Raw genomic sequence first — 23,384 nt, forward strand, 5'->3', positions numbered from 1 at the left:
CTAAAAAATAATTTTTCACTTTTGGGAGCAAGGTTGTAACTTGTCTCACTTGTATTTACCTCTATTGACCTTATCTATGTTTTTTACACATTCGGTCTGAACTATCTATGCGTTAAGCACAAACATATTTACATATTCAAACTTGCATTTAACACCTAAAATACCCATTAGTTTGACATAAGGATCTAATTGATATAATATTAAACTTTGAGAACTTAACTAGAACATCCTAATTTTGAGTACCAATTTAAAATATTGCAATAGTTAAGGATATGCTTTGCTATTAACCCATTAAAGTATCAGCATTGATTAAGAACTATTTAATTATCAATTTTATTTTTTATTTTGTTTTGCAATTAAAAATATTTATTAAAGTTTGAGTGTACGTTAATGTGTTTTGACAAAACTGTCGGTGATGTAGGACACACCAATAATGGAGCAAAGAACGATAATTCGAAGAATGGACGGCCGGGATTTGATGTGACCGCAAAAAGTTGATGCCTGACATATGTATTTTAATGAAGACACGTGTATAGTCAACCAGACAGGTGGATTTGATGTTAAGATTAGTGGGCGGAAAACGCCCCTGGCTGACGTGGAGAGATTATTATGATATTATAAATAGTAATAAAAAAAAACAGAGAGAAATATATCTGATAAGGAAAGAAAGGAAGATTTGTCACGTAATTTTATTTATGGGCAATGTTTGCTAAAATATTAGATAAATGTAAAATATTTAATTAAAATTATTTCATAAATTGTTTAATAAAAAATATTGAAAATGATAACTGGATAAGAATAACTTATCTCTATCCCTTAATAAAAATAAATTTTATTTATTTTTAAAATTATATTATCTTTTAATATTTCACGGTTGATCTATTCTTACAATTTTTGATAATTTAAAAAAGCATAAACCTTCAAATTAAAATAAAATTCTTGTATTTTTTAATATTTAAGTTTATTTTCTTCATAAATTTAAGTTTATTTTCTAAATTAACTCGTGTTAATTGTAAAATAATTTAAATTAGTTGTTATTTTTAAAGAGGTTCACTCGAATTTTACATTGTTATTGATGTAATATTTAGTTTGCAGGAATTAATGTTGTGTTTATCAATCCCGCCTAATTTTAAATTTAGTAAAAGTTTTAAATAATCCTTATTAATATTTTATTAATGGTTTTAAGTTTTAACGATATTTTCTATGATTATTGATTAATATAAAGACAGCTGAGATATTTGGATACGATACGCAAAGTTGATACTGCAAACTACTGATAGCACGAATGGAAAATTGACACGTATTACACGTGAAACGTGATTAAAATTAAGACCGAATCAATTACTGGATAATTCTCATGTGACGCATTTACTTTCGTCAAGCATAAAGTTCAGATTGATTAACAAAAATACGCAAGTAAAATAATTGTTTTATGCACGTGCAGACCCTGAAATTTAAGTTTTAGGAGTTCGGTGAAAATTTTTAAAAAAAAATTGAGGGTCAAATTTAAGTTTTAGGAGTTCGGTGAAAATTTAAAAAAAAAAATTGAGGGTCTAATTGAGATTTTCAATTCAAGCTTTATGCATATGCCAAATGCTCCAAACATTTCAATTCAAGCATGAAAATTTTCGTGTTAATTCTGCAGTGGTGCTGTATTTTTTATTTGACCCACACCTGCTACATTGATATCAAAGGCTAAGGGGAACAAAAGAAAGTAAGAGGGGAGGGGTTAAAAAAATTCTATACAAAGATCGGCTCTGTCAAAATTCCGTACACCCCTTACCATCAGGATCGAACAACAATCGGACTCAACCTGAGTAAACCTTGCTGCAGGGATTTAAAAGAAACTTACCGGCCGTAAGAGCTGTGAACTGAAGTTGCACGAAAAACTGCCACAATATATACAGCAGAAGCAAAAAAAATAGTGTTACCGCTCACAGCTCTCCTGTTAGTACTTTCCCTGAAGCCATCATCACTGAGAAAGGAAAAACCGGATCCTATTCCAGGGAAAAAATTGTCAGTTGTTTAGGTATTCTTCAAATTCCGAAACTGCGTGGTGCTGGCTAAATTTTGTTCTTTCGACACATATTTCATTGGATAATTCTACCCGTCACCATTTACAATGTCGGAAGATGCTTTGATTGCCTCTGCAGTCATGAAAGCAACAACGGCCTTGTGAATTGCTAGATCTGCTCTGAAAAGCAATCTCTGAGCTCTTTCTCTCTTGAACTTGGCCATTTTAAGTGCGTGCCGGGCTGCACTAGCTGCATCCCGATATCTGAACTCGTCGGTATCAGGGTTATCCAACTGTTTGGGGCCGTGCCTTTGTAATCCATCTGAGAAGTAATGATGCATGCTTGGCCACTCTGAAAAGGCCATGCTCTGCTGATGAATCCCATTTCGCTTGCCAATTAGTCTCTGACTATATGAAGTCGTCATTTGGGACTCGTTTGGTGATAGAAAAGTGCAAATTTTCTTTGACTCGCTTCTTCGAAGTTTCTGATGATGATGCTTATCAAATCCATCCCTAAAATATCCCTTGATACCTGAATCTAGTTGTGAAAATACTCTTGGCGATGCCTGAAATAGCGGGGAATCTTCTAAAGATTCATAGTTATGCAGAGGATATAGAACCTTTTCATCCCCAAATAGGAACCCGTTTGATCTTCGGCCTGAAATGATCACAAATGAAGTCCAACTCTTAAAAGATAACATCATTATATAAAGCCAGATGGAAGTGAAATAAGTAAAGAACATTACCGAAAGAATGGAAACCTTCATGATCTCCCAATGCAGGGTTGATTTGACCAGAAACTGAAATTTTCCGCTGGGATCTTTGTTTTGACCCTCTGTTTGGAACTTCCAAGCCACGGGGTTTCAGACAGAAAGCAAACATGGGTGGCTTCTCGACGGCATTGGATGGAATAGAGCTAACTTTAGACATGGTTAGCTCCCACTCTCTCACTTGCTGTTCGTACCTTTCCCACAATGGTGGCTGAATGACAACAGAAAATTTTATCAAGAGTTAGAGAGCAAAAAATGTTTTAAGATAAAACAAACACATAACATGAACAACAAACAAGCCACGGTGAATGTGGTAAAATTCTCGGGCCCATACACCTTATGCTGCTGGCCACAAGGGGCTGATTTCAAAAGCAAATCCCTGATCTAATTCTAAAGGAGAACATGAAAAGTTGAATGAAAAGAGAAGAAATCCATAAGCTTCACACCTAGGGTTCTATAGGAGTCAACCACAAATTATCTGTCAATAATCTATATCTCAATAAAAGGAGTACATCGATTTATAATGCAGCAAATCAATGAAAAACATACCTGGAGATGCCGAATTAAAGGCATTCCAACTCTTTGCCTCTTCTCCCGCCAATGCTCATAGACAGCTGTGATTACTTCCATGGACCCAACTCCAGCCATGAGCTCTTCTATTTCATCAGAATTAAACTGATCACACTGTTGAGTATATGCAGCCTTCTCAAACATGTCCATAACCTTCTCAAACATTTCGTCAGAAAATTCCAATGTGCTGCAGCTACCATCACTCTGTGAAGATCTATGAATTCCTGAAATCCACTGTTCATCATCAGTATCCATGTCATAAAAAACATGGGATGGATCCAAAGCCATCTCGACATCAGTTTCAACCTGCCGCAAGTACTTGAAAGAACTGCGAACAAATGTCACATCAGTTGCATTTTCATCATAGTCATGTACCAAGCAAACTCCAGGAATAGGTATGTTCTTAACTGAAGCAGCACGAATGTTTCGGTTGTAGCACTCTTCATGCATATCCTTGAAAATAGCCCACTGGCTCCTGTCAGTGAACTCCAAGATCCAATCCTTTCCTCCTTTCCACATCATAGCATGTGTGTAACGATTGGTAGATCCAGGCTGCAGAAACTGATGCGCCTTGTAAGAGCACCTTGTTGACCCTGACATTTTCACAGCCAGCTTCCATTCATTACGATCAATACGTTCTAGAGCAACCTGTGCTCCACATTCACGCCATCCTCTGTCACCAAGGGTAAGTAACAAATTTGCATGACAAGATACTAACTCCATGTTTTTTTGAGAACCTCTAGAAACATCAGATGATCTCTTCTCATTTGCCCTCCTAATTCGCTTGTGAGGAAGACCTCTCTGGTGGTCACCTATATTCTTTGAACTGTAATCTAAACCTCCAAAGGGCATTGAATATGATACCTGAGTTCGTGGTTTCTTAGGTCCATTTCCAAAATTATTGTGGAAGAAATCAGCCTTTCCATCTGACCATCTATGGGCATGATATCCAATCGATGAACTACTTCTATTTCGATGCCAATAACTTCTTGGAGCAGTAGGATTAGGAGTTGGGATAACACCACCATTCATATTCCAAGTCAAATCTGTAGACCGTTGAGTGCTGGGTAATTTGCTGTCAACATGAACTTTATATTGATCAAAGGGTGGAAGCTCAACCCTAATACCATTCAAAACGGAACTAGACCCTGAACCCTTCTTACAACCATCAACAACCTTTGACGACAAAAACGGTTGCCGAGACTCAGAATAGTCACATTTTTGCTTCTCTAATTGATCAATGGCTGAGGCTCCAACTTCTTCAGGTTTATGATAGATGGCAGGACTTCCATTTACAATTTGATCACTATTTGCATGCTTCTGCAAGGACTTTCTCCAACGACCATCACTAGAAACTGAGAGATCAAGAGTCATTAACTCAGTGACGGAAGCAACCTTTGATGAAGCCTTTAGAAAATTTCCTAAACAACTTTCGAAACTTTTTTTCACACAGTCCTCTCTATTAGAGTTTTCATCCAACAACAAATTGCCAGAGCTTTCTGGATTCTCAATGGAGTCATGATCCTGAAAGCTGATGCGAGCAACACAATAATCCATAAGTAGTTTAAGATGCAAACTGAAAAAGAAAGTAGGCGCAGCACCAAAAGAAAGAGTAAACAGAGGAAGATTTTTGTTCTGTTTCTCAGAACTGGAAGAAAGTTGGCCAACTTCCAGACAACTATATCCTCTGGAAACACCCATACGGCTGAGACCCTGCCTATATCTTCTCCTTGAGCCCTGTTCAATAGCAAACAAATTCAAACATTTAATAGCAGCCGCAAAACAAAAGATAGACATTAGATATCTAACCATACAGCAAAAAATATAAAAATAAACACCACTCCAGAACCCATGGCTGATAGTTAAATCACCAGCAAGGACTTGCATGGTAAAACTAAAACTAACATGGCCTTTCTTTAGCATGGATTTCCTTTCTTCCCTTCTTTTTGCAAGGGCAAGTGTGGTTTTTAGGGGCAAATAACAAAAGAAAAAATATATATTTCTTTTCATCAGAAGACTACACTCACAAGTAAAACACATACGCCAAAAGAACACCTTTGACATTGAGATTTCAATAGCAAAGCAACATGGGGAAGAGTCATACCTCAAGCGATGAGGAGCCTTTGTAAGGAGAACTAAACAGCTGGTTAGTTCCATTCTGAAGCGCCTTAATGTTATCATAAGTGCACTCAGACAGAGGTAATTGCCTATTGAGCACACAATATCTTTTCAGCTTACAATCCAAAAACATCCATTTGAAATGCTTCACTTCATGAAAATAACAACAAGCAAAGACAATCTGCTTCCTAAAATCTTGAGTCAGAGAAAATTTGAACCTGATCGAAGTTACAGGCACCCGCACATCAGCAAACTTCCCCTGTTCAGCAGATCGATAAAATACCTTCAGGACCTGGAAAATAAAAGCTACAGCTTCCTTCAACGATCCTTGAAACAGGAGAAACCTTAGTCCAACTTCATTATCAACAAAAAGGACCTCTAGATGAACAATTGGCCAGATAGTCATCACCGTACCACACTGAAGCAGCAACAATGAATGAACTAGCCAAAAGCTTTTCACTCCAAATAAATTATTGACAGAGAGCATGGGGAAGCTCAATCCACACCTGAACTGTTTCGAATGTAATAGCGAAATATTTAATTGTAACTGCCCTGCATTATCAGTAAACAACAGATCTCCTTCAGGATCCAACCGTCCAAGACAAACATTAAGTTCTCCCAAATCCCGAAAGTCATCAACAGAGCCAAGAAAAGTGATAGGTTTAGACACCATGCTGGCACCACAAGTGCTTTCAGAAGCCTGCCACAAAACTTTCTCTGTCCTGCGAAATCTCCTTCGAAAATAAACGATAGGATGTTTACCGTCTTTAGGGCAACTACCCAAAGAAGAATCCTCGATGATTCTACCATCAACAGGTCTATCTGACAGTGCAGAGGAACCAAACAATTTAACTTTTCTTGCTTTCAAGGAACCCCCGTGAAGACAACCGTTTTCATCCACAGCTTCATCACAAGACAATGGTTGCCGATGAAAACTACAAGAAGCAGATGTTTTCTGTCTCTTCACAGCATGCAAAGGTAGGGATTTGACACGACGGCTAGAGCGCGCCAACCAGGATATGATGGGTTCTGACTCCATATAGCTACCATTACCACTGTCATCTTCTTTCATGGCATTTCTCTTCCGGTTCTCTTTGGTGAGCTTCATGTTCCTGATTCTATCACCAGTGTCCCCATCACCCTGAGATCTTTTTGGCTCAGATTTGTTGGGAACTTCACTTGGAAAAAGCAGGAGTTTAAATCTCTCTTCTTGTAAATTTACCCATTCCTCATCACGGTCATCATATTTTACATGGTGAAGTTTTCTCTCTTTGTCATAATCATTGACAAAGCCATAATACCAACTCTTGTCCAAAGGCCAAAACACCTTAATTTTTCTATTTAACACCCAGTTTGCATCCAAATCTCCAGAGAAAATTTCATAAAAGTGGCGCCTTTTCCTTGAATTGCCTTTCTCTCCATGTCTTTCCCTTGGTCTCAATACCCTACCAGAAGCATCGAGAGAGGGAGATTCACAACCAGAAAATTTCTTAGACCTAGAACTAGCATCCCGACCAGAAGCTAAGAGAAAAGATAATCCATTCTCAGACGGTGATAAAGAGACTTTGCTGTTCAAAGAAAAGCCAGTACAACTTGGGTCAAACCGTGATGATAACATCCTCGCTGCATTCTCTTCAAGATTCTCTTCATCATCATCTTGCAAATCACCAAATGGCTTTACAGAAGAATCTACTAATCTCTCAACCTTCTTAGCAAAAGATTTGCCACCTTTTACTGTATCCTTCTTCTTCCTAGGCTTTCTTCTTGATCTTTTTAAAGAAGAATCACCATCATTTACAGCTGAGTGACCAGCAACACTATCTTCTTCCTTCAAATGCTGAACTGAACTTGGCTCACTGCTTCTACTTTCCTTAAAATCATCAATAAGCTTCTCTTCTTCAACCTTCAAAGACACATTCTGAGTGCTGGAATCTTCACTGGCTAACTTCACATCCTCACTAACACCAACAACTACACTACTAGGTCGCCCATCCGGCTTCAAGACTTGACCACTCTCAAACTTGTTTCGCCCCACAAACCCACGTTTACGCCTGGGAATACTAGTACCACTGTCACCCAAACTAAGTGAAATGCCATTAGCACTGCAACCATTCTTTGATTTTTGACTCAAACCAAACTTCTTCAAGCTTTCTGGACCATGCAGCCCAGAACAAACACCCCCATCATAAACTTCAGTTAAACTCTTGCTACTACTACTATCATGGTTGGTTCTAAAACTACTGAGAGGCAGAGCTTTCCTACTCTTCTTTCTCTTGTTATTAATAGTACTCCTCTTCTCATCATCACCTTCTTGTGAACTTTCTTTCCTCTTCAAGCTCTTATTTTTAAAAAACTCCTTTGAATCACCAGATTCATACAAACTCTTAAGATCCAAAGATCTTGATTTCTTAGGAATTTCCGCTCCATGAGAGTTCAATACTCTATTTTCCATCAACAACCCCTCAATGCAAACAGGGAAACCCCAATCTCCCACTTTTTAGTTTTTACATTTACCCATCATGCATGTTTTAGATCTGTAAAACCAAAAATGCACCCAAAATTGACCAAAAATGAAAAAAAATAATCTCTCAAATTTCCCATAAATTAGCCAATCAATCCCAATACCTATATATTCAAATGATTCTTTAATAAATTAAACTATTAACAAATAAACGCTATAAAGTTCATTACTTACCTGATCGATGTATCAGAAAAAATCAATTTCTCCGCCGAATCATGAAAATCAAGAGTGTTATCGTAGGCTAGGGTTTGAATCCTCGATAGATTTTTCGAATTTTTTTTATTTTAATTTCTCTATAATTTTGTTTTCTTTTTTTCTTTTTTTTTACCGTGACAAACGGAAAATCCTAGGGCTTCTTTAGATTGCAAAATGATAAAAATTATATATACTAGGCTATTTTATTTTAGCTACGTGGCGATATACTGGCCGTCGGATTTACATTGTGTGGTGAGATATGGTTTCGATTGTTTAAAGCTACTTGATTAACGAACGGCGACGATTGAGTTTACTGAAAAGTGGACGGTTTAGATTTTGCAGGTACAAAAGAGAGGTGTGGTAGTTAAGCGGCTCCATTTTGCTAAAACTGTAAATTAAAAGAGGGAGAAAGAAAAAAGTTTTATTCCTCATTTCCATTTTCGTATTGGTAAATTAACCCTGATGTTTCCATAAAATATAAAAAATGCCATCGATTTTATTTTATTTTTAAGTGGGTAGGCGCCATTACGGGAGTGAGAAAAGCCACTCGCTATCTTGATGCGTAAAAGGTATTCGCTTTAACAAATGGAAACGTGGCGGAAGGATTTGATCATTGCTTACTGTGTACAGTTAAAGCGGCGAGTTTGTCGTCGTGGCGCGTTGGAGAGAGGCAGTGCTACGTTAAAGCTGGTAACTGTTTAAACGTCCTGCACAGTGACTTGATGGAAACGTGAGAAGTTTAAATTACACGAAATTTGCTTGTAATTACACTTTTGTCCAACATTAAATGTTATTTCTCCCGCCAGAGCACTTCGTTACCTCACGACCCAACCTGACTGACCTGCTTTCAACTGGTTTTACCGAGGTTTTTTAAGCTGAATTGGTGGTGGAATCCACGGGTGATCGGTTTATTCATTCTATATTAGTTAGTAGAGTTTAATTAAATAAATTATTAAAAATTATAAAAATGAAAAATTTAAATATTTGATTTAATTGATTTCTATCGATTCTCGAATTAATTAATTTAATATTTTCTCCAAATCAATACTCTAAATAATTTTCGATCTGATTCAAATAATATTAAATTTTACGAAATTTAAATTAAATGTTTTTGTATTTAAATTTTATTATAAAAATATATATTAAATATTGTAAATGATTTTTTATTAAGTGAAGAAACGTTACAAATTAGTAAAATAAAGTGTAGTAAAGAGATAGCGAAAAGAACATCAGAACAAACCTTAGAAAATAAGTACAGTGGTTATGTAAACAATAAGAGGCTAAAAAGGTTAAGAGTTATGGCTGCCGTAGATATAATAATAAGAGAGATACGAAAAGAATTCTAGAGCGCTCAAGTTTACAAAAAATTGAATAGTTCAAAATAAAACGTTTATATGCCATAAAAAATTTATCAAATGGTTATAATAATAATAAAAAGTGGGAACCATTGTGCTAAAATAGTGGGTAGTGAAATTGAGAGTGATTAGCAAATTTGGATAATGGATTAGAAGATATACAAATAGGGGAGATAATGATAGTATCAAAATAATATAAAATGATACCTATAATTAAAGAGTATGTTATTTTTTACGGACATCCCCTCTTTTATTTTGGAGGGTGGGGGTATTAGGCCTTTTAAGAAAACTTGTCTTGTAACATTCTAAAAATTGAACGTCGAACTTAAGCCACATCAAAGATTGAATAAATAAATTTTGTGTACTATAGTTGTTTAATGTGGAATATTTATTCACCGTAATGACTCAATTTCTATCAGTGTTGGAACAGTCAATTTCGATATTAAATTTACTATTTGAACTGTCCGAAAAAGTTAAACCAAAGAACTCAAACCTATTATGAGATTAAGAAATTAATTATGTTATGCATGGCATGTAATGTTTTTACTGAGTTGTAATTAAACATGAAGCTTATGTTTAATTTCTTAGCTCAACCATCCGTTGTAATGATTTTACTAAGTTCAGTTACGTATGGCATATATCGAAGTCATTATGAAATATTTTGGAGTCTTTATAATATTTTGATTTTTAAATACGGTAATGATGCCTTGTTGAATAGTCAGATGATTTTGAGATGATTTTGAGTTTATTTACTTTATAGCATATGGAAATATAAATATGAGTATCTAGAGTTTAGATGAATGGTTAGTTTAATTGGACTAGTCACATTGAAATTAGTGACATGATTTTTAGATATTTGATTGCAATTAAACATGTTTAATAGGTGTGTATTAGGTTAAAGTAAGTTAAAATGGTCATTTTGTCATAAATTTATGGAGTGTAATTTAATTTAAGTAATTAAAATGCGTATCTAGTTGGTTTAATTTTTTTACTTACTAATGTTAATATAAGATACATGGTTTTCCATGATTCTTAAGTTATTGATTGTGTTTTACATGTTATGATGTGTTCTGGGTTTGGTGTAATGTTTTGACATCATTTGTTTGTTGAAAAAGTTGCATTTTTAGTAGCTAGGTCTCCAGGCACATTAGTCATGTCTCGAGACAGTATGATAAAAAATGGCAAAATGGTGCTTTTTTGGGTAATGGTCTAGAGACTGAATAAGCATGTGTCAAGACATGGTTTGCTTAGCCTAAAGACAAGGATTTTGTTATCTCGAGACGAGTCAACATCGAGCCTAAAATATATTTTGTCTTGTTTTAGGTCTCGAGATAAGAATCCCTTAATCTCGAGACATTCAAACATCAAATTTAAGGGTTTAAAATAGGGGAACTAAGTCTCGAGATAAGAACTTTAATGTCTCGAGACACATTGTTAAATTTGGTTCTTTGAGTTTGGATTCGAATCCTAACTTCACATTTGATCATGCTTAATTAATAAACACTTTATATGAGTTTATTTGACATTAATTCATTATGTTTATGCATAATTTTATGATCGTATGAAAATTATTATGATTGTATATCAAATTATTTAATGTAATAATTTGAAATAGTTTGAGTTGCTTCAACAACGTAATGTAATGCATTTCATGCACTCGAATTTAAATTCATGACATTACATCAAGGTTATTAAGCTAGATTAAGTCCACGGGAGAGAAAGAAAAAATCAAGAAGGAAAATAGAAACTTTAACAAAATATAAAATGAAACATCAAAACAAGGATGTGGCAACATCACTTCCTAAAAGCATGTATTAGTTATATAAGTATTTCTATACCTTTCAAGTATAGGTCTAAACTTAAGGCCATACAATAACATGGTCCATTCCTAGCTTGCAGTGTTTGAGAAATGTGTCTATATTATAGTAAACATATAACTATTTTTTATGTATTTGAACTATGAATAAGTAAATAAAATTTATTTCATATTTCACTATTATATCTTTAGTGTTTGTCATTCATGTTTTGCATACATTGCAAAATTGTGACAAGCAAATATTAATTTATTAATTGTCTGAGTTAAAATTGATGATAAGTGGCACTGTAAGAACATTTACATTGCAAGAAAGACAACTTACTTTAGTAGATAATCTAAATGAATCTGAAATCCTATAAAATAATCAAAATGAGCATTTGTTTCAAATACTTAGAAGATTATTATGTTGTCTACAATTCTATTTGGGGAGTTGACTAGTATTGGCTATTAGAGCAGTTGACTCTACAGGTAGAGACATAATTTTATTCATTAGGAGAATAATATATTGGACTAGACCTAAGATGAATCAATTTTGAATTTATTTGAATTAATTTACTTGTTACTTTTATAGTGTGATTTATCTAAATCCTGAGTTAGTCATTGATCATGTGTTTTTATATAAGTGGAGGCTTATACTTTAAAGATGGTTGAGCCCATTGTTGGTATATTGAGTATATAACTTATGTATGGAATGGTTTTACTAGCAACAATGGAATTCATAACTCAATTAAAGAGTTAAACGACATTCTTTCATTAACATTGTGTGGATTGATAAATATAAAACATGACTACAAGTTATTTGTTCGAGAACAAGCAATTTATCACAGTCATTTGTTGACAGTGGTCATATTAATCATTAAAAAGACACAATGAGATAAAATAGTATTGTATTGAGTGAACGAATTTAACTCAAATGAATCAAGGATATCATATGAGGGTAACACACATGACGAGGTCATTTGGCAAAGCAGTTAGATGAATTGCTTTCTTAAAAAGTATATAATAAGGAGTTTCCAATCATAGTATTTCTTGTGGAGTGGCTCTATGATTAAATAAATTACGAATTATCGGAACGATGCTTCCGAATATAATTACAATTACTATAGCTTAATTGTATATGTTCGATTGGTCCCTCTGCTAGCTCAATAAAATTTCAATTTGACTACATTTGAATAAGAATGAAATTCTACGACTTTGGAAATAATTTAATTGAATCGATTTATTTAATGTGGAATTGAATTGGGTGATTGTGAGAATTGTTCAACTAAAGAATTTAATTAAAGAATTTTCTTGAAAAATTAATTTTCTAGTGGTTATTGGTAAAATTAATTTTAATAAAGTAAATTTAAATTACTCAAATTAATTAAAATAAATATGATATCTTTGAAAATTAATTTTCTGACTCTCAATGGGTAATTGAACTTGAAAATTAAATTTGAAATTGAAAATTGGGCTCGAAAACCCAAAATTGAGACCCAAAACTGGTTGAATCGGACCCATCATTAGGCCCGGACTGAACCGGCAACGACTGAACTGACAATAGTCGAACTAGCTCAGGGTGTTGCAGCTGCGATGAAACTATTGGACACGATGGTGCCGGCAGCGACAAAGACATTCCGGTAGTCGGTGGGTTGTCCTTCAGCAATTTAGCAGTGGAGGAATCACATTTCTATCGGATAATTTGATTTCAAATTAACTAATCCAAAAATAATATTATTTTAATATATTTAATATTTGTCTTGTAGATAAGTATTATACTAATTTAATATTAAAGTGATTAAATTTAATTGCAGTTGAACTATCTAATTTCTCTCTATATAAAGAAAACTATCGTTATTATTTTTCACTCACATGAATTTAAGAGATAGATATAGAGAAAATTATCTGAATAAATTATTTGAGAAAATTTATGAAATTATTATTATTATTTATAACTTAATCCTAGAGTTTAGAGAAATTGTAAAATTACCACATTGCTCTGATTCGAAGCGAGCTTAAATTCGGCATATGTGAATAAGCTCCTAAAACAATAAGGTTGAAATAGTTTAATGACTTAAACAATAAATTTAGAATAGTTTAGTGACAAACTTGAGATTTTTTAAAATTGAGTGGTTAAAGTATAGGACATTTTTTTGGCATAATTTACCCTTAAATTTATGAATAAAATTGAAGGATCTTCTTATATGTTAAGCAGCACAATGGCCCAAATTCTATAGTAAAATTCCTTTCTATTGCATCGTTGCCTTCCCTATTACCATTGCAATTTCCCTGTTTAAAGCCACATCCGGAAATTCTTCGCTTTCAAATTCGCCCACCAATCGCATTCATCTTTTACTCGTTGCAAATTATTAGCATTTTTATTGATATCGATGTCGATTTCGATCTAAATCTGGACCTTCAATTTCTTCTCCTATTGAAAAAAAATTCGAGTTTATACGACAATATTCGTTCCAAAGATTGAGCTGGTATGAGATATTTCGGTGTCAGATCTCTTCAGTTTGAAGTAAGAATCTTCGTCCATATCCCTAATTCCTGCTCAATTGCAAAGAAAAGCGACGGAATTATGTTTTTTTTCTTAAAAAAAAATCCTTTTCATTTTCTTTCCAGGGAATCAGATGTTAGATTAGAGACTTCTTTTTTAAAGATCGTGGAGGTTAATTAGAAAAAATGAAAGCAAAAGCGGTACAATCGTCATTTAGGGATCGGACGCAAGAATTTCTGAGCGTGTCGGAGAGGTTAAGGAAGTCGATCACGTCTGGAACGAGCCAAAATGGACCGAGTAGCAGTAGTTCGAGAGCGGAGGAAAAGAGATCTGTGGTTGCGCATCAATCTGAGTTTAATAGGAGGGCTTCGAAGATTGGATTTGGGATTCATCAGACTTCGCAGAAGCTTTCAAAGTTAGCAAAATGTAAGTACTCATATCTGCTTCATTTAATCATTTGGAATTGGTTTTCTTCAAAAGGAATGTTTATATGGTATATCGTTTTTAGAAAAAAATGAAGGTAAGCTAGGCATGGGTTATTTAAATCCTGAAATTTAGCTTCTCCGAGCGTGTAGCTTAGTATTTAGGAGCTTCTAAGAGGAGTTATAGATTTAATGGACTTATGGGTTGTGTAAAAATGAACTTAGATACTTGAAACTATTTCAGTCAAACAATATATGGGAAGAATGTGCTTGAAACAATTCAAAGCTCCTGTTGGGTCAAAAAGTCTCTTAAGAGTATGATTTTAAAGAAAGATGTTCATTGATGCTTTATTTGGTATCAAGTGTGGAAAAGTGTAAGGCTAGAATATTCAGAGGCAACAAAAAGTGAAAGGAATGAAAATATATTTTGTTTCTTTCCACTATTGTTAATAGGGTATCCGTAGCACCGATATAAATGGAGGATTAGTTGAACTGTTGGCTTGTGATTTTTAAGAATGATGGAAATTAAAATGTTATTTCTAAAGAATGCTTTATAACCTTTTCAAGTGAGGTGTAGATAGAAGGGCAAACATTTTTACAAAGGTGAGTAAGTTTTTACATTTTGCAGCAGTAAACTTACACCATCAAATATTCACTCCCTTAAGATTTGTAATTTGAGAGGATTGATTTTTGTTAATATGGGCAGGGCCAGTTCGGTCCTAACCAACTTCCCTTTTTCAAAAGTCAACCTCAAATCAGCCTTGGTCGCCCATTTATATATTATTTTGGTATAAAAATAGTATAATGTTATTTTATTACCAATATCCAAAATAGTTTTCACATAATAAATAAATTTATTATTTATTAAAACAATAATTTAATCGGGTCAGACACTTGCATAAGCTCTAAAGTATGGACCTAATTGGTCTCGCCTGTGGGCTTGGGTGGGTTGCCAGCCACATGAGCACCTGCAGGAAATGGCAATGGCTTTTGTTGTCTTTCTGACCAAGAATGAGGCAAAATCATTTTCTTTCCTCTTTTTCACCTTCTCCTTTTCTGCCTGACAAACTCTTTAATGATACCAGTGAGTAATGATATTTGTTTGGTTATGTTTATTGTACATGATATTTATGGTTAGTACATAGTGGATTAGGAAATTATTCATTTGTCAAATACTCAAATTGTACTTTGCTTACATCTATGGAAAAGTGGTTTTAAATTAGTTTATTCATTGGTCATCCTTGAACTGAAACAAATTACTCAAGATTATGGTCACAGTAAGAGAAACTTCATTATCTTTTTGTTTACAGTTTTACTGCTGGATTATTGTGTATATCCTCGAGTACTACACTTTAAGCAGATATTATGCTATGCAGAAACTTCCATAGTCAAAACCATGAACTTTTTCCGTTTCCCCTTCTTTTTCCTGTCTTTGGTTTGATAGGAATTGAATTAACAATTGTTAGAACTTGATCATAAGAACTGAAGTAGCAAGTTGTCCAATCTTGGTTGTCTTGGTTTAGGTCATACTATTGCTGTAGCAAAACTTGATGAAATCCAGTGTGCACAACTGTCAGTAACATATTATAGAAGACAAAAAGACCAGATATTTGTAGGAGTTTATTATTATTGTGATACTAAAAAAAAAAATCCCATATTTTACTTTTCAGTGGCCAAGAGGACTTCAGTTTTTGATGACCCTACTATGGAAATTCAAGAGCTCACTGCAGTTATCAAGCAGGATATCACTGCCCTTAATTCTGCTGTGGTAGACCTGCAACTTTTCTGCAATTCTAAAAACGAAGGTGGTGTCTCCAGTGACACATCTAGTCATTCAACCACAGTTGTCGATGACTTGAAGAATCGCTTAATGAGTGCCACAAAAGAGTTTAAAGATGTCCTCACCATGCGAACAGAGGTAAGGCTGAGTTTTTCAGTCTATTTGCTTTGTTTAATTTGATCTGTTTTGCTACTGTTCCTTGTAGTAATGTCATTGGCAATTGATTCCTTTGACTGGCAATCAAATTGTGTTGTCCAGAATTTAAAGGTTCACGAGAATAGAAGACAGTTATTTTCTTCCACTGCTTCAAAGGATTCTCCAAATCCTTTTATACGGCAGCGCCCCCTGGCTGCCAAATCAGCGGCAGGAGCTTCAAACAACCTTCCTCAATGGGCTAATGGGTCTGCATCTTCATCTCAGTTGTTTCCAAGGTAACAGCTTATTCAGATGATCTGCACTTAAGCAACTTTCCCTTTGGTACATGTAACATGCCTTATTAACCGCATGAAATAATATAGCACTTACAATAATTACTGAATTTTTGGAATTTGCAAGTCCATTTAATGATGAACTTGTTACTGGATATGGAACATTTTGTCATTGGCCGAACCTACATTAGGAAAGGCCATTAATTTCAATTTTCTAATTAAGGCTTAGGTTGCGATTTGATTTAATTCCTTAGGTTTCTTGATTTTGATTTTCTTTCGGAGAATTTATTTTCATTTTAGAATAAGTTTCCTATTTATGTAATAAGACTAGTCTTTATTTAAATGGACTTATGGAATGCTAAACCCCAAGCAGAATTTCTATAGAAGGCCCTAAGGAGTTTTAGATTTGCATCTCTCTAACGAGTCTTAATGTTTTAGTCTCCCTTTGATGAACTGAACTATCAATCACTATAGGTAATTGAGATAAAGGGAGGGCAATTGACTTGATTCTCCGTCAATTGTCTTTTGACTCGGTCCTGTTCTCGTGTTCATAACACATTTTAAAATTTATTGTACGTTTGTAGCAGTTTGTAACAGTTGTATATTTGTCCTCTTTTGTCCAGAACAGGCACAGAATTGTATTTCTTGTTTGCTTTTTGTGCAGTTCGCATGTGCTTGTGATGGTTGAATGCTGCACATCTGCTTTTATTCTTCATGCAGTCCCCCCCCCTCTGCTTTTAACAATCCATTTCTTTTTCTAGTTTTCTGGAATGAACTATTGTTGACTTTTGTGTTAAAAAAACTACTGTTGACTGTTCTATTTTAGTTCTAACTGGGTTTAACTTCTTATTTGAACTATATCTACTGGAAATTCTGTCTGATAGTGAAACTTCATTTTTGGTTCTTATTTATACAGAAAGCAGGTGGATGCAGAGAGTCAGCCTTTGCTCCAGCAACAACAACAGCATCAACAACAAATGATTCCATTGCAAGACAGTTACATGCAGAGCAGAGCCGAAGCTCTTCAAAATGTAGAATCCACTATTCATGAGCTAGGCACTATATTCAACCAGCTAGCCACTCTGGTTTCTCAGCAAGGAGAAATTGCTATCAGGTTTTTTATTGAAGGAACTTCGCTTATCATATATATATATTATTTTCTAATATCTGAGTTTCACGTAATTGCATCATGCCAGAAACAATGATTTAATTCAGTAATCAATTATAAATTATTGCAGCTGCATCATGGTGTTTAAAATTATATGGAATTAGTAAACCCATTGTTGTTCTACTGATTTTGACTTCTGGCTTTGTCGTTGTAAGTCTTGTAATTGTCTTGGCCTCCTAAACAAATGACTGGCCATGCAGTCATTTGTTTACCACTTAGTGATGTGGTCCTGAAAATGCATTATCTATTTGGTACTTAGGAAGAATTTGTGAATGTCATTTGTTTATTATAGTAAACAAAGTCATGTTGCTTGTTGCATTTTGTGGGTAAAAGTACCATGGTGGCTTTTGTACTAGGAGTCAGACTGCATTTTGCCTACTCAACTCAAAAAATGGGCAAATTAGTCCTTGTATGTTAGATCAGAGAGCAAATTGGTCCTTTATGTTTAAAATGTTATCCATTTATATTGTTAAAAATTGGCGTGGCTGGTGGAATAATCTGACAGTGGCACGTGGCATGCCACGTCTAATTTATGCTGATGTACAAAGATCAGTTATTAACAGTAAAAATGGACGAAATTTTAAACAAAATGTCCAGTTTGCTTTTTGATCTAATGTACAAGGACTAATTTGTCTATTTTTTAGCAGAGAGGGCAAAATACAATCGGACTCCTAGTACAGGGGTCTCTATGGTACTTTTAACCATTTTGGGGTAAAGATAAAATGTTTGGCATAAACTCAATAAGAACAGGTGCATCAATATCACGGTCTGGATCATTTACTGCATCTAAGGACCACTGATTGGGACTTGTGATATGTTATTTTGCAGGATTGATGAGAACATGGATGACACATTATCAAATGTGGAGGGAGCACAAGGAGCATTGCTCAAGTACCTAAACAGCATATCGTCTAACAGGTGGTTGATGATGAAGATATTTTTTGTATTGATTTTTTTCCTTATGGTATTCCTATTCTTTGTGGCATAGTCAATAAAGTGTGTGACAAAGCTGAGATTGAAAAGAGAACGATAATGATAATGCCTTTTTTTTTTCTGACTGTTCTGTTCTTTTCATATATACCATCTTTCTTTTTGCCCACAATTCAGTCCTGCTGTGTTGTGATTGGACCCATTTTTATCACTGTGATGTGTATGTATGAGTAGAAACGTGCAATTTGTAGAAGGTATTTAAAAACACGATAGCTTATTTATTTATCTACTTTTGATAAGGAGTATGATATTGTGCCCAACTATACCGATAATCAAGTTTTAAAGGTTCACTTTAGTTGGGTTTTTATTTTTCTGATACAATAAAACAAAACAAAGCGAAGATATAACTATGATTGGAATTGTCCTACTAAAGCTTTTTGGCTCTCCCTCCTAATTATCCACTTTAGCGTGTCATCTTTTTCATCTTTTCATTGGATCATTCTTTGTTTTGTATTAATTCTCTCATTGTGTTAATAGAACAGGTCTTCCTTTGATTTTCAGAGGGCATTATCAGATTTTTCTTTACGACTATAATTAGAGCAGTTTTTAACACTAAAAATTTCCTAACTATATCATTGTCATGTTCGAGAAATCTTCCATTCTGGTCCCTAATATGAAGAATAGCAATGGATGAAATGTGGTTTGGTTTGGCTTTATGCAAGGCAGTCACAATGGTGATACATATTTAGTGTGCATATTAAACTATTTCATAAAAAAAATCACATTAAAGTACAAAGATTTAAATATTAAATTTGGCTAAGTTAAAATACAAATATATATTGCATGATTTGAAGAGTAGAATGAGAGAGATTTCTTTTACAATTTTAAAATTATTTATAATGTTAAATTTCTGAAAAAAAAAAGAAGGAAAACTTAACAAAGGTATAAACGAAAATCACATAAAAATCTGGATTTGGATGGAGTGGGGTAGGATATACATGTAAGAGCAGTGAGAGACGTAAGTGGAAGCGGAGCGATAGACAGCTGCACATAAGACAACATATTAAAATCACATCCACCGCTTCTCTTTCTCTCTCATTAGTCCATTTTAGTTTACATTATCTACCACCCAAACCCTATACTTTACAGTCTCTGCTCTTCCACCATTACTCATCCGTTTCCATCACTCATTTTCCCGAGAAACAAACACTCTTCTCTTATTATCTTGTATCACTTCCTCATTTTTGAATAACCCCAACACAGTCTCTTTTTAGCCTTCTCTATCTTTTTTTTTAATCAAATTTCGATCTCCGTTTCTCTCTTTTATTTTTCGAAATATTCAGTTTTCTTATATTTTTCGATTCGACGGTTTTTTTTTTTGAATTCGGTTGGGAGGGAACAGTGAGAAATGGCGGGAGGAAGTAGCCGTAGACAGGAGGGTTCTTTAGTGATCAATAATACGAACGTTTTCGCGGCTCTTGAAACTCTCAGGAGGAAGAAGAAATCTGATAAGGACCGAGGTTCTTCGAAGAAATCTTCTTCCAAGTCTCAGCAGCAGCCGGAAAAAGAAGCCGAGCCGCAGGTCTTTTGGTCTCCGGCGCCGCTTACGGGCAAATCGTGGGCCGATGTTGATGATGACGATGATTATTATGCTACAACAGCTCCTCCTCAGCCTGATTGGAGGTCCTCTGAGCCGTCTCAGAGTCTTGAAGACAACAATTCCCATGTAGAGGTGACTTAATTTGTCTCTCAAACGATCAGTTAGTCTTTTCTTTTCAGAATTGGTGCTATGGAATTCTGTAGTGCAATTTGTGAAGATTTATATTATTAAAGCCTCTAGTTGGATTTTGTTTTGCTATTATTTGAATGGTTCTGGATGATTAAGTGGTGGGAACTGGTAGAATGGACGGGAAAAAAAGTGAACTTTTAGAAGCTAATGGATTGACCGATGGTATTGTGCCAAATGTATTTGTGGGAACTCCCAAAACTCCCAAGGACCTTGTAGAGTAGGATTAAGTAGGAAAAAAAAAAATTTTCTGGATTTTCCAAGTAAATTGAGTAATAGATGCTACTCATGGTTCTTTTTGCCAGCAGTGGATTATAGGCAAGTTTACGGTGAAGACCATGGTCATTTGTTCATCTTTGAATACTCTAATTATTTGGATTGCGATACTTTGAAGTGTACTATGATTGACGTTGTTAACTCAGGAACCTTGCTCTAAAATGAAATATAGAAAAAGGAGAAACGTTTGCTACAACGGAACTATTTACTGACAGAGCTTAAGTGAAGAACATATTGGTCTTTACTCTGTGAATGATGTTATATAGATATGTATATATATTATGTTATCATAGAAATCAATGGTGGTTTCTCTTGGTTTTAGTTTGCTTTTATTTATTGTTCTAATTTAGTATTATGGTGTTTCCAATACTTTATAATATGATCACGTTATAAACTTACTATACATTTTTTATGATATTAACTCTTTTTGTACCAGTAACATGATCTAATTTCACACTCCTGCCTTCTATCATTGGATTTGGATCTTATTTCTCCTTTAGATAGGAAATTTGTTGTGGAATCCTCCTAAGGAGAAGTGGGGGGAAAAAGATCATATCAGTGCATTTTGTCAATTCACTTATTATCCATAGTCGTGTTGCATAAATCCGTAAGTTATCGTGCTACATTTTTAGTTCTCTTGTTCTAAGTGGAAGTTCATTGTATGCTTCTTGCAATTTAAGCTGGTTGAAGAAGGGAAACAAACAAGTGCAATAGGCTTGAGTTGTACTTGTCTAGGAGAATATGTGGATGGCATATAATGATGTAACATCATAGCTACTGTTACTAACAGAGAGCCAGCTGGGATTTCCTTCTGGGCGCTCCTAACGCTCGGGTCCTTTTATGCTTTTGTTATTTTGCCAAAATGACGAGTCCCTTGAGCATTGGTGATTTATCCGATTGAATTGATATAGAATGAATAATGGAAATTAGTTTGCTTTCCGCAAGTTATGTATCAATTTTAATTGATCTTAAATTTGCAGGACAGTGAGAGCGAAGAAGATATTTTAGAGGAAGGTGATGATGATATTGAGGAAGATCATGACCATGAACCAGAGAGTCAAGTACATCCTGAGCCTGTGCTAGAAAAGGCTGCTGAGGTCCCTCCACCACCCAAGGAGCCAGAAAGACAACTTTCAAAGAAAGAAAGGAAGAAAAAGGAACTTGCGGAGCTGGAGGCTCTTCTTGCTGATTTTGGAGTTACACAGAAGGAGAGCAATGGCCAAGATGAGTCACACGGTAGCTTTAATCTACTTTTTGCTTATATTATTCTTATGGTACTCTGTAATTGTTTGCCTGTGACAATGTTCCCTATTTTCAGTGGGAAGTCAGGTCTTTGTATTTTTTATTCCCATTTTCGAGGGTAGAAAGCACTAGAATCAAATTTTAGGGTGATTTTTGTTTTGACATACAATAATGGATGGTTGATGTTTCTTCTTTGGGACAAAATGCATATAATGAGGTTGAAGTTGTTTTTGAGTCTGCTTTTGGGATATGAAATTCTCTCTCAAGCACAGGCGTGCAACCTTTTATATTCATAAAATATTCTCTTAGGCTATCTATCGTTCACTTAGCTGTAAGATTGCATTTATAGTCCCGGAACCACACTTGAATATCAACAACGGAAAGTCTATAATATACTAAGTTAAGCCTTTTTATCTTTTATATCTGCAGATGCTGTGCAAGAGAACAAAGACGGGAAGGGAGAAAAGAAGGAGAACCCTGTAGGAGAGTCTAAAAGCGCCAAGAAGAAGAAAAAGAAAGATAAAACAAAGGAAGGAAAAGAATCACAGGATCAGCCTACTTGTGCAGATGCCACCACCAATGGACCAGATGAAGTTGCTGGGACTGAGCAGACCGAGGAGGATGCATCTGCCATTGATGTGAAAGAGCGGCTAAAGAAGGTGGCTTCTATGAAGAAGAAGAAATCTAGTAAAGAGATGGATGCTGCTGCAAAAGCTGCCGCACAAGAAGCAGCTGCAAGGAGTGCAAGGCTAGCTGCAGCAAAGAAGAAAGAGAAGAACCATTACAACCAACAGCCAGTGCGGTAAAAACAAATCCCCTTGTTCTTATATATATATAGTATTTGAGATATGAACATGTATTTTATTGTTGTTCATATGACAATATGAAATAAACAGTGAGCTTCGGTTCAGCGAAAATGGTGACATTTTAGTTGTATTTGAATGAACTAAAACGAAAATTGTAAACTGTTTTAGGGTTGTAGTTGTTTGCTAAGAATTCTTCATTAGGCAGCCGTTGACACTAAAACTTACATGTTTATTACATGTTTTTGGTGCTGTAGATGAGACAAAAGGAATGCTCGATATATCTAATTGCGGATTGAGAACTTTATTAAAAATGATATTATGAAAGGTTGGGTTAAGTTTTTGATTTCACAAATATAATGACATTTAATCAAGGAAATTATGTGATATATTTATAAAGGAAAGGATCCACTTAAATTTGATGTATTTTAATATTTTAACGATGAAAAAGAACCCTGCTTATTTTATTTTAATCCCCAATCTCTTTCTTTTGTAACCTCATGTACCATATAAGCTCGTTCCGCTTGATTCGACCCATACGAATTAAAATCAAATTTATTATTTGAATAATAAAATAGGTTGACAAGCGGAGCTGAGCCCTAGCCGGATAACCCTTCAAAATGATTTACCTGACTAATGTCATTTAATCAATTCGGTTCATTCAAGTCCATTATAAGCTTTTAAACTAAGTTATGTTCATGAGATTTC

At 34.7% G+C, this 23,384-nt stretch overlaps 3 protein-coding genes across 4 annotated transcripts; 2 read left to right on the forward strand and 1 right to left on the reverse strand.

The window, feature by feature from the left end:
• Positions 1–1,625: 1,625 nt before the first annotated feature.
• On the reverse strand, positions 1,626–8,651 carry LOC108464074 (uncharacterized). Of its 2 annotated transcripts, XM_017764159.2 has the most exons (6): positions 8,168–8,651; positions 5,691–8,006; positions 5,459–5,561; positions 3,334–5,091; positions 2,761–2,995; positions 1,626–2,672 (listed from the first exon to the last, which is right to left on the reverse strand). In XM_017764159.2, exons 2-6 carry the CDS (start codon positions 7,922–7,924, stop codon positions 2,104–2,106), a joined length of 4,899 nt encoding a protein of 1,632 aa, XP_017619648.1. In that variant the 5' UTR covers positions 7,925–8,006; positions 8,168–8,651; the 3' UTR covers positions 1,626–2,103. The 2 variants fall into 2 exon arrangements, with proteins under 2 accessions (XP_017619648.1, XP_017619647.1); XM_017764158.2 differs by having other exon boundaries at positions 5,459–8,006.
• A 4,828-nt stretch (positions 8,652–13,479) lies between these two features.
• LOC108461328 (syntaxin-32-like) lies at positions 13,480–18,741 on the forward strand. The gene is made up of 6 exons (XM_017761140.2): positions 13,480–13,862; positions 13,967–14,267; positions 15,934–16,181; positions 16,302–16,474; positions 17,388–17,585; positions 18,468–18,741. The coding sequence occupies exons 2-6, from the start codon at positions 14,027–14,029 to the stop codon at positions 18,625–18,627; spliced, it is 1,020 nt and encodes a 339-aa protein (XP_017616629.1). The 5' UTR covers positions 13,480–13,862; positions 13,967–14,026; the 3' UTR covers positions 18,628–18,741.
• A 794-nt stretch (positions 18,742–19,535) lies between these two features.
• On the forward strand, positions 19,536–22,990 carry LOC108464550 (uncharacterized). Its single transcript, XM_017764904.2, has 3 exons — positions 19,536–20,301; positions 21,612–21,867; positions 22,303–22,990. The coding sequence occupies exons 1-3, from the start codon at positions 19,978–19,980 to the stop codon at positions 22,677–22,679; spliced, it is 957 nt and encodes a 318-aa protein (XP_017620393.1). The 5' UTR covers positions 19,536–19,977; the 3' UTR covers positions 22,680–22,990.
• The last annotated feature ends 394 nt before the right edge of the window (positions 22,991–23,384 follow it).

Source organism: Gossypium arboreum, chromosome 13, assembly GCF_025698485.1.
Source record: "Gossypium arboreum isolate Shixiya-1 chromosome 13, ASM2569848v2, whole genome shotgun sequence".
Taxonomy (NCBI): domain Eukaryota; kingdom Viridiplantae; phylum Streptophyta; class Magnoliopsida; order Malvales; family Malvaceae; genus Gossypium; species Gossypium arboreum.